Source organism: Sinohyriopsis cumingii, chromosome 2, assembly GCF_028554795.1.
Source record: "Sinohyriopsis cumingii isolate HCF-2022 chromosome 2, ASM2855479v2, whole genome shotgun sequence".
In the NCBI taxonomy this organism is placed as follows: domain Eukaryota; kingdom Metazoa; phylum Mollusca; class Bivalvia; order Unionida; family Unionidae; genus Sinohyriopsis; species Sinohyriopsis cumingii.
The window spans coordinates 145,047,776-145,059,844 of NC_142962.1; the positions used below are offsets into that span (position 1 = coordinate 145,047,776).

Consider the following 12,069-nt stretch of genomic DNA (forward strand, 5'->3'; position numbering starts at 1 on the left):
TACAGTGTTGCTGTTTTGGGGACATGCCCCTTTGGGACCATGACAATTTGTGACAGAAGACACTTTTTGAGTCTTAATTCCCCTACCACCACACCACTGTCTGGAACATTAAGGAGACTATTTCTCATTTGATTTCAATAAAACAACTTGGTAAGTAGAATTGAACCACGCATATTTTGGATGAGTATGATAATGCATGAGATCTATGCATATTTATTATACACCTGTCCAAGGAAATAACTTTTGTCAGTCTTGTAAAGTAGGTAAAATCAACATGTTATAAAAGTTAGGAGTTTGTGTATGTAGGGTTGCATTCTTTCATTATTACATAATCATGCTTAACCTTTACCTCATAGCACCTGCCAGTGAACTGCAGGTTAATAATGCATTGCTGCATTGTAAAGTGTATTATAAATACTTGCCTCAGCTGATTTCAGTATAACTGGCTAGAAAAACCTTCACATTAATATATACTTATTTAAAGCTCTTGTAATCACTATGTTGGGGGAATGCCTGATGTTCTTTTATCTCTAAATGACTATTTTGGGGAATGTCTGATGTCTTCTTGTTTCTGCATGACTATTTTGGGGAATGTCTAATGACCGTTATCTCTAAATTACTATTTTTGAGAGTGTCTGATGTCCTGTTATCTCTGGTTGACTATTTTGGGGAGTGTGTGATGACTGTTATCTCAGAATTACTATTTTTGGGAGTGTAGGATGTCCTGTTATCTCTCGATGACTTTTTTGGGAGTGTCTGATGACCATTATCTCTAAAGTACTATTTTGGGGAGTGTGTGATGACTGTTATCTCAGAATTACTATTTTTGGGAGTGTAGGATGTCCTGTTATCTCTCGATGACTTTCTGGAGAGTGTCTGATTATCGTTATCTCTAAAGTACTATTTTGGGGAGTGTCTGATGTCCTGTTATCTCTGAATAATTAATTTACTTAAGCATGTTATGACTGTTACATAATATTATCTCCCAGAAAGCCGTTAAACCAGAGGGGAAAATTCTCATCAGGTGGTGCTATGAATTGACCATGCAGATAGCAGTTGTTTGCCATGAAGTTCTTTTATGGAGTTATGGCAGGGGTGTCCAAAAAAAGCTTTAGAGGTGTCAAACGTTGCTTGCATTGAAATGAGGAAAGGGCACTTAGATGTGATTGTATGTGGGAAAAGTTTGTATAAATGGTCAGCTGATAAGTTATGAAAGCCAGGTGAGATGTATTAGGCCACATGGGTCTTTTGCTGGATTTTTATATCCTCACTGTTATCTGAAGCATCAAGGATAGTGTGATACAGTTCATCCATCTGCCCATTTGCTCATTATCCTATCATTGCATTATTACAGTGCTAACTGTATGCAGGCAGCCAGTGTTATTGTCTTCCTTAAAGTAATATTTTCAAATATATTTGAGCAAAACTGAATATTTGTATATGTAATAATATGGATTTCATGGCTTGATGTCAGGGCCATCGTCTAGGGATGGTGTAAAAAGCAAGGGGTATTTAAGATTACAAAGTTGATCTAGTTTGTCTTGAAGTTCAAATATGTGCTGCACTTTATTACCAATTTTGTATGCATTTAAAAAGCTTAGGAAAGCATTCCCTTTCATACTAACTATATCAGGACTATCTTGATGAAAGACGACACTGACTTTATTTTATCAATTAGCTGCTCTCTCTAAATTTGATTAAATCAGCCATGATTTCATGCAGCCAGTAACTTCATGTATTTTGCTGCAAAAATGTCATTCTGGTATTGTAGTATTTTTTATACTTTATTCGTTGATTTAGTCAATCAGTCACTCAGTCACATAATTTAGATCTCACACACAACTTCAGTGACTCAACTAATTGATGAATGATTCAGTCACTCAGTCTGTTTAACATGTATTTTACAGGCTTGATAATTTTCCTGACAAATCTGGGATTCTGGATTCATAGGGTCTGGTTTGTGCATTAAAGTAGCTAGAGGAAATACCTTCAGTGTAACTTTTCTTCCTGATCTATCAATATAATGCAAGATGCACATACCTACCATAAATGCTCACTTATAAGTCAAGTCAAACAGCAAACATCAAATATCCTAATCTGCCATATCACAATGCACCTACAAATCAGGGTTTATGTTGTATTTTCTACTGATTACTCCTAATAAGCTGTACAGACCCAGATCTGCTGGTCCATTATGTTATGGCAGATCTGGGTCTATGCAGTTTGCAGACGGACTTGATTTTTAAGTGAGTATAAATTTAGTAGTAAATTTTAAGTGAGTATAAATTTGGTAGTAAATTTGTTACTCAAGCCAAAAAAGAGAAAATTGAAAATGTAGGGTTATGTCTTCCTTGCAGTTAGAAACACTGTATGAGCTACATTTTAAAATGGTTCTGAATTAGACATCCTTCATCATTCTCATGCCTGAATATTTTGTGTTTTTGCAGTGCTGCCATTAATGAGGCATGGATAGGACTATCTGACAGAGTACTTGAAGGTTATAAAGTCTGGGTGGATGGCACAAGCTTTGACCCCTCATCAGATTTTAACTTAATGAGTGGAAGTTGGACCTATGATTGTGTTGTAACAAACAGAACTTCCTGGCTCAGTGTTAACTGCAATTCTGGCAGAGGTTATGTTTGCCAATATAATCTCAACAGTAAGTTATTGTTTTACTTTTGTTCATAGAATGTCATGAATAATTTTTTTTAATGAGATTCTTTTTTATATGCTTGTTGTAGGTCAGGCCTATTTGTGTTATAGCATTGTCTTTCCATTAAAATTTTCTTGTCTCACATAACTGTGCAAGTCATGGAGAGAATTTTCTGAAACTTTGTCCACATATATATGCTTTTTCGATGGTGTGTTGTGAGTCATAGACTGGTTCCCATGTTAAAGGTCATTGTCATGTCATGGAAAAAGGCAAGTTAGAGGCCAGAATCCCTGTCAGGACTGCAAGTTTTGAATACCTTCGGATGTTTAAATGAAAATATTGGAGTCTATTCAAGATGGTAGAATTTTTATTGTGGTTAAATGTCAGTAATTTTTCTATTAATGTGACATTTTCATGAAAGGGTATCTAAGAAAATTTCAAATTGATCAACAGATTCCATTTCAGGAGGTTTGTATTTTAGTTTCACATCCATTATGATTGACTATTTTTTTACCAGACCGGACAACTGTATCTTCCTTCATTGCTGGAAGATATGACCTGGATATACCTGAGGGACAAAGTCTTATCAGCCTATCTGAGGTTTCAGTGTTTACTGGCTCAGCCACTTCTACTGTGTATATTTTCCCTGGTAAGTTCTTATCATATCTTTTTTATTTAACAATACTTGAATCACTCTAAACTCCAAGAAACGATAAACAGAATGTATTGAATTTGGGCCCTTGTTAATTTGACACAGATGAACATTTCATGCCTGTTTGAAAATGTTAGGGTAAAAAAAAATCTGCCAACATGTATGATTTAAGTGTAAGTGTTACTGAAATAATTTGAAAGTATAATAGTACTAAATATGAAAATATTATTGATGGGGTCAAAACAGGATACTGTCTTTTCTGGGTTTGGTCAGGATCTGCATTTAAAATTTCAAATTAGATTCAGTGGAGTTCATAAGGAAACCAGACAAACCTACAGGAGTACCTCAGACACTTTAATCTGCCCTTGTTTTTATCAAGCGTTTGCTTGTATATTATAGCATTATCTACAAATGTCATCCAAGAGAAAGAAATGCTTGATGGCAGATGGGTTAAACAGCTTCTTCAAAGTCCATTTAATCTACATAGAAAGATAAAACAAATAATCAGATTCTTGGCCATGCCTGGAAAAAAACAGAGAAGGAAACAATTATATTTATTGGACAGACATCATGTTGTGCTGATGTTGTTGGAAGAGATGATTGACACCATGTGAAATACTCATCTCAAAAAAGCCAAAACAAAAGGAGCCGATAACTTTTATGGGGTTTGAAAATAGTTTTTGTAACTGTACTGGAGGTCACTATGTTCTATGTGTTTAGTTGAACATAATGTTACCTTTCATAGCTCACACTTCTTAACTTTTTAAATGCATGTTTTCCAAGTTGATAACAACAGTATATGATATTTTATTACACCATACTGAAGCTTTATGTAACTTTTTTAACAATATTAACAGCGATGTCTTATAAATCTTATTAACGTTGGTAGGTCTGGTAGAGCCTTGTGCAGTTATCACATGTCTATTTTATCAAGTTTACATCACAGGTACAGTTTATTAATGATTTCATAAATATATTATCTGAAATATTTGTATGAGGAAGGGTCCCGAGTGGCCGAGTGGTCTAAAGCGCTCTCTGTTACGGATCACTGCCATCTCACCTCTGTCTGCATGGGTTCAAGTCTCGGATTCAGCTAATGTGGGTATGTGAGAAAGTTTGCCAGTAGCTTCTCGTGGGTAGGTATTTTCCCGGGTTCTTCCTCCACCATTAATACTGGCCGCCATATTTAGCCTATCATGTGCTGAAAATGGCGTTAAACCCTACAACAACAGCAACAACAACATTTGTATGAGGATTTTGACTTTCTTTGCAGTTCTTAGTTTAAATATTTTCATTGGTGAACTCCGTAATTACATACATTATTAATATCATCTTGACTGTAAGATTTGATATTTTGCTTTTGAAGTTGTCTTAACTCAATAACACCATATGCCATGTTCATGCATCATGAGATTGAACCCTACCTCTGAGCTTTGTACCATCAACCTCATTTATGATACACCAAAGTGGATGATGTTAAAGAAAAGTAGACAGATGTAGTTCAAGATAGATACCAAACAATATGGATTTCCTATTTGTATTACAAAATACATTGGGAAAAACCTAATTTTTTGGACCTGTATGTTTTAGGCCAAACATTACAGGTTTTCAGAACTTGAGTTTGTGTCTGGATTTTAAAATATTTGGCCTGAATTATAAAGCAGACCAGTCTGAATTGCACATGGACAGGTGAACCTTTGCAAAATGTAGGATAATTCTGAGATTTAGAGTAAAAGTGATAGGGACACAAATGTCATGAGTCCACTATGCCAAAAAAGTCTTACTTTTACCCTTCTGCACATGTACAAGCAAAATGGGTCTTGTATACACCTAGGCATCAGGCTAAATGAAAATCTCTTGGAAGCAGATGTATTCATATGTAGTTAGAAGTAACCTCACACATCCATTTACTACCCTCATTTCAGGTGAAGATGGAAAGACACTCTGGGAGTTAATGAGTTAATTTTGGCAAATGCCTCTTTAGCTTTATGTGACAACCCTCCCTGTGAAATAATTCTGATTGACATTCTTTAATTTTGCAAGATAGGTTTCATGTAAGATATCACTAAAATTTCTTGACCAAAAGATTTTAAATTTTTAAGCATTTTCAAAATAATCTTCAAACAGCTGGTAATATGGTTATTGAAGAGCACAATATTATTGGACAGCACAATATTATTGGACAGCATAATGTTATCAATTGCGCTTACTGAAGTTTTGTTGGATCTGTTCATAATTAAAATAAAAAACTAAGATGCTTTGCCATATTTCAATTCTTCAGCAATTGTTCATAATGTATTTCAGGTTTATGGTTCACTAGATCAGGAACGATTCGCAGCTGGAATTTCCATGCTAAACCTCTTTCAACATCTGCTAAAGTTATCCTGCAGGTGTACAGACCAACATGCACATCAAACTATGTCATACAGCCAGGTATTGTCAATTACTAGTTTTTATTTAAGGATCTGAATATTTGAGATAAAGAACAGCATTTTTATATATTATGTAGAATTACTTTTATATGGAAAGCATCAGTGGAGCTTATTGTAATGTATATTATCACTTAGTACTTTTGTTGTAGTGATGCTTAACCTGAACAATAGAGTACAATGGAATGTCTCTCGTTTCTTCATATCTACCTTACTGCAGAAGATTAAGTCCTTTCAATGGTAATGTTTAAGTTAAATTAAAGTTCTCTAATTTCTGTTTCAGCTTGCATACCTGGGGTAGCCTATTCCTCGTGCAGTACAAGTTCGTCATCTGTTTTGAAGTGCCAGACATTTTCCACACCAGATGACAAGAATCCATGTTATCTAACTAATACATCCTTGCCATATTATGAGATATGCAGCTGCCGCACTAAATCTTACACCTGTGGTACAGGCACAGTTCCAACATATCATCTGCTTGGACAGACCATGGTTAACCTAGATGCTGGTCTTGAACAGACTTACACCGTCTCAAGTGATATAGCTGTCAAAGAGTTTGATGTTCTTGGATTTCAGTTTGAAAGCTCTTCAAACCCAATTAAATGCACAGGATCAGGTACAACAGATGATGAATTATATGCTGTTCCTTATGCAAGTTGGCTGACAAAAGGCTATGACGTGACAGTGTCTTCTAAGCAGAGCATGACCTGCTATTTTCAAGCTGTATATGCATCATCACAGGAAATAGACATTCCTTCGAACTTGGCATATTTTAATTCAGTTGGTCAGTATACAGTGCAGATTGAGATCCCAGAGAGCAAAGACAAGAAATCCTTCACTATTGATCTGATTGAACCAGTGGCTAGTGTGGTGTGGGTTTACCCTGCGAAATTGGAGCCAGCTGCAACCATAGGATCAGAGGGCACAGTCTATGTGGAATATGGTAAAGTATACGAGTTAACTGTCAGAGCTGGAATGGGAAGCAGTCTGTCATCCATCTGGAGTCTTGATAGAAGTACATCAGTCAGTTTCTCATCAAGTTGTCCAACATCTGTAGCATCAGCAGCTGTGGAAGATTGTAATACCACATTATACTGGTCAAATACCCCATATTCATCGATGTCCTACAGATTTGATGTTGGGGACATGACTTCTGTAATAAGTGTCAATGTATCCAACTCGGTCAGTTACAAGATTATTCTTGTGGACCTAGTCAAGCTCACACCTTTAACATTGATTAGTCTGAACCAAACAGGACCCTCCAATCCAATGCGAGTTGGAGAAAATGGCTCATTCGCGGTGTATGGAGTTGTGGGTGATGTGGACCATTATTATTATGCAGTAAATGGCACAAATGTAACTGGTTTCTCAGGGACATCAATGCAGTACTTGTTCAGCAGTGCTAGCACATACAATGTAACAGTCATGGCAGTGAACAAGCTGGGATCTACATTAGGAGCTTGGAAAACTGTAGACGTAAAACCTGCAGCTGGCTTCACTAACCTCAAGTTTACAACTACTTCATTTTTGGCAGCAGTGAGCAAAAATTATATGCTTTCAATATCAGTGGGTGTGTCTGTTGGAGCAGAGGTGACAGTTGAGTGGAATTTTGGTGATGCAAGTAGCAGCACATCTGTATCCATTATAACATCAAGCTCAACTCTGTACTCTAGTGAAAACAATACTTATTTATCAGTTGGCACATACACAGCCACATTGACTGTGAAGGATGCGTTTGAGGAACAGTCCCTCTCTGTTAACATTACTGTCTGTAGTTCTATTCCAGCCTCTGCATCGGTTGCAGCTTCAGTTAATGAGTTCATTGTTGGAAGCTCCGTCAGTTTTGCTGTAACAGTTCCATTGTCCCCTGGTGCATACTGTGACATAACATATACTTGGGACTTCGATGATGGGTCTTCCTCCACTGGACCAACAAATGATTCTTCAAGAGCCAAAACCTTTACATCAGCCAAAAGTTACAATGTGACTGTCCTTATCAGTAACACAGTCAGCCAGCAAACTGTCTTTGTAAATGTTACAGCAATAGAAAAAGTGCAGGGATTAGAACTTGTTTATGATGGACCAACCCTGCTGACACAACCTACAGTATTTACTCTAACAACCACAGCAGGAACAAATATGTTGTACAATTTCTATTGCTCATTATTTAATGATACAGTGGCAAGTCCCACATACAGCTATACTTTCCCTAATAAAGGCAGATATGATGTTACAGTTGTTGCCTTCAATACTTTTAGTTCTACAAGTCAGACAATGACAGCCTATGTCATTGACAATATTACATTGGAGCTTACTGTTGACACACCAACGGGTTGCTTTGCCACCAAAGAATCCCAAAATTTTAAGGTCGAGGCTTTACATTACAAGCCATCTCTTCTGACCTTTTACTGGTCTTTTGGAGATGGGACAAGTTCTAATATGAAAAATTATAACAAGTCCTACACATTTCCAGGCCAGATGAATGTAACGCTTACAGTTTCAGATGGGACAACTACAGCTTCAGAGAGCAGGTCTGTTTGTGTTATAGAGAAAATAGTTGGAGCCAAAATCAGCAATAATGGTCCCATTGGACTGCCAAGTGGAGGGGTAGCAATAGCAACTGTCACTGTGGTTACAACAGAGGGTTCAAATTTGACATACCTTTGGACCCTTGGTAGCAGCATCCACAGCATGACAAATAACAGCTTTACAGTCATCGTGAGTTTACCAGGCATAATCCAAGTGAATGCAACAGTCTCTAATATTCTTTCATCCACCAGTTTGTCAACAGACATTCAAGTTCAAACTTTCATCTCTGGTTTAGCAATTATGTGTCAACAGTGTATTTATAACTCTGCTAAAGGTCTCTATTATATAGGCAAAAATTCCACTGTAACGTTCATTGCCAGTGTCAATGCAGGAGATAATGTGACCTATATCTGGGATCTAGGGGGAGGAAATTCTGGCTTATTTGGAAGTGCACAGACAACTGCTTACTCCGTTGAAGCCACATATAATGTGACAGTGAATGCAAGTAACAGTGTAGGATCGTCTTCCGTCAGCATCACTTTGACTGTGGAACCCAAGATCAATCTGGTTACAATTCATCCAACAACATTTCTTTCAGCTACAAATACAGCTGTTACATTCAGCACTACTGTTACTCCAGTTGGTATTTCAATCAAATCCTATGAATGGATTCCATGCAACTCTTGCATAGCTCAAAATGGAAATTCTTCAATTACATTTAACTACACTACAAAAGGATACCAGACGTGTAAAGTAACAGCTTCAAATGATATTAGTAGTGTTTCTGCTAATACTACTATCCGTATTGTGGAGAAGATAGAATATGTGATAATCAAAACAAATCTTACCAACATAAATTATGCTCCTTTTAATGTCAGTGTTTATTTCTCTGCTGAATCAAATACAGATGATGATGTGAATTACAGCTGGATTATCAGAAAAGTGAGTACTTTTGATTATAGTAAATCTACAAAAGACATTGTGTATGTATTTGATAACTTATCAGTTAAATATTACACTGTTAGTATAAGATGTATGAATTCAGTGAGCTCTTCATCTGCAACAGCAACTATTTACATTGAAGAGCGAATTGATGGTCTTGTTCTGACTTCAAATGTCTCATCTGCTGCAATTACACCTGATATGTCCCTGCTTCTGACAGCCAGTGTGACATCAGGGAACAACATCAATTATACATGGTCACAAAATGTGTCAGGAGTTACAAGTGTATTCAGCAGTGGTAGAAATGGCACATCAGTTTGGACTCCATCAGGGTCAGGAATGTACAATCTCATTGTCACCGCTACAAATAATATCAATACAGAGGAAGGATCTAAACTTGTAGAAGTCCAGGAAGTTATTTCAGGCGTGAATATGACATGTACTTGGCCAACAGCTAGACAAAAACCCTACATTGCAACCAGTGAAACACTAATTTGTACAGCTATTGTTGTAAGGGGAGATAATCTGCAGTATTACTGGAGTGTGTTCCATGACAGAATCTTAGATTACTCCATTATATCACAGACTCTGAGTAACACATTTTCAAATCAAAGTGTCTACAATGTGACTTTGAAAGTTCAAAATTTGGTCAGTGAAGAAACCACTTCCATGTTAGTTTTTGTGGAAAATGAGATTCCAGCCTTCACATTAAATGCGGATGTCAACCCAGCCAAAACTGGACAGATGGTTACATTTACTACATCTCTAATGGATTTGTTGTACATCAAATTTAACTGGACCATAGATGGAGGTGCATTAATTTTCAATGAGAATGGCACAATACCATCCACTTTTACTGCTGGAATGCATAGTATTAATGTAATTGCCTTTAACAATATTTCAACTCGTAGTGCAGACCTGAGACTCCTTGTGCAAGATCCTATCAGAAATCTGACTGTTGGCAACTGTGCCAAAAGACAGAATACAACACACCCTTTGACTCTTATTGCCATTTTTGATGCTGGAACAAATATCAGCTTTGTCTGGACCTTGTCCATCTCTGCAACATCCAGTGAAATTGTTTATGGTACTACTCTCACACATACGTTCACAGAGGCTGGAAACTACTCAGTGCAAGTTAATGGCAGTAATTTGGTCAGTTCTGACACTTATCAGTGTGTAATTCCTGTGATTGGAATGATAAGTAATGTGACAGTTCATTTATCAACCTATCTGTTTACAAATTACACCATCACCTTCACACTCACAGGAACCAATCTTGACAATAGCAATTACCTATGGTCCTTTTCTAATGGAGAAAATGTCACAACTACAGCACCATCCCTAGATAAAATGTTTAATGTGAAAGGTAACTATACTTTGACTGTGATAGTCTACAATGATATAAATAGTGTTTCCAAGGTTATTTTGTTCAGCCTGGATGAGCTTCAGTGTGTCCAACCATATGCACAGATTGTAGGGCATGACATTAGGACAACATTAAGGTCCCGCTCATTGGAGTTTGAAGTCAGTGTCAACAACTATGACTGTATCTACTACACAGCTACCAACCAATGGAAAATATACAAAAACATCTGCAACAGTACGGCACTAGGATCTGCAGTGACACTGGACAGTAAGGTCATTACATCAACACCGCAATTTGCTATTCCAGCCTCAACATTGAACTATGGAACATACTGTGTAATTTTCACTGTCAGCTATCCAGACACCCCGCTTACAGCTAGTGTAAACTTTTCTCTGAACATTGTGGACTCAGCACTGCAGGCCCTTCTTGTCAGTGGAAGCGAGTCTCTCTATCCAGCAGGGACAGCCTTCACACTTGATGCCAGCACCTCCTATGATCCAGACAATGTGGCTAGCACAGTGATGACTTATAATTGGACCTGCTCATGGACAAATCCATCAGTAAGTTTAAGTAATAGATTTGTTGTTGGTTTAAACAGCCCTTTTAACATTATTGGCTAGATCATGCCAAGGAAATGGGTGCTAAATGCCTTTTTAAAGACCACACAGAGGCAGCCCCAGCCCTGAGGCTGGCCTGGGTGGGTATCAAAACTCACTTTATTAACTGAACTAAACTACCATGGTTCCCTATTAAGAATGATAACTTTTTAACCTGGATCAAATTATTCTATCCAGAAACATTTTCATTCTAAAACTGAAGAATTACAACAAAATATATAGGATATTGTGTATATGCTTAGAGGATAGAATACTGTATATATTCATTTAAACAGCATAGACCTTAATCTACTATTACATAATGCACTGGCAGATCAGGGTCTATGTTGTTTGTTCAACTGATTGCTCCTAACAAACTGCACAGACCCACATCTGCTGGTGCATTTATATGGCAGACCTGGGTTTGTGCAGTTTGCATTTGGACTCAACTATAAATGATTGTATATGGCATACATGTACTTTGAAAATGTTGATAACATAGTTTATAATTTCATGCTAATGTCATTCTGATTAACATTATGACTGGTACTTGTATTTTTTCAATGAGATTTTACAACAATTACATAATGGATTATTGTTTTAAGCCATATCTGTTATCAAATTTTATCATATTTGTTTTCAGGCATCTACTTCAGACATGTGTACCTATGTCATTGGAAGAAGCAGTGCAACTATCAGCATCCCTGCTGGTTCCACAGTGTTAGGCCAGAACTACAACATCAGTGTTATTGTGTCCGCTACTGGCAGGATTAGTAGCACAGCTACTCAGATTGTAAGTCTGGTTCTATTGCTATATTTATCACAATATGATCAAGTTATGACTTGTCAGTGAAAAACTGTCAAAATCTTATCTCCTTTATGAATCTGAAAAAGAAAGA

The 12,069-nt window shown here is 37.0% G+C and overlaps 1 protein-coding gene across 1 annotated transcript in view; it reads left to right on the top strand.

Moving 5' to 3' along the window:
* LOC149806015 (polycystin-1-like) overlaps window positions 1–12,069 on the top strand; it is an 87,562-nt gene that overhangs the window by 17,115 nt on the left and 58,378 nt on the right. Inside the window, exons 6-10 of the mRNA XM_089934985.1 lie at window positions 2,448–2,659; window positions 3,171–3,302; window positions 5,610–5,738; window positions 6,018–11,134; window positions 11,814–11,963. Coding sequence (XP_089791111.1) covers window positions 2,448–2,659; window positions 3,171–3,302; window positions 5,610–5,738; window positions 6,018–11,134; window positions 11,814–11,963 — 5,740 coding nt within the window. The remainder of the gene's footprint in view (window positions 1–2,447; window positions 2,660–3,170; window positions 3,303–5,609; window positions 5,739–6,017; window positions 11,135–11,813; window positions 11,964–12,069) is intronic.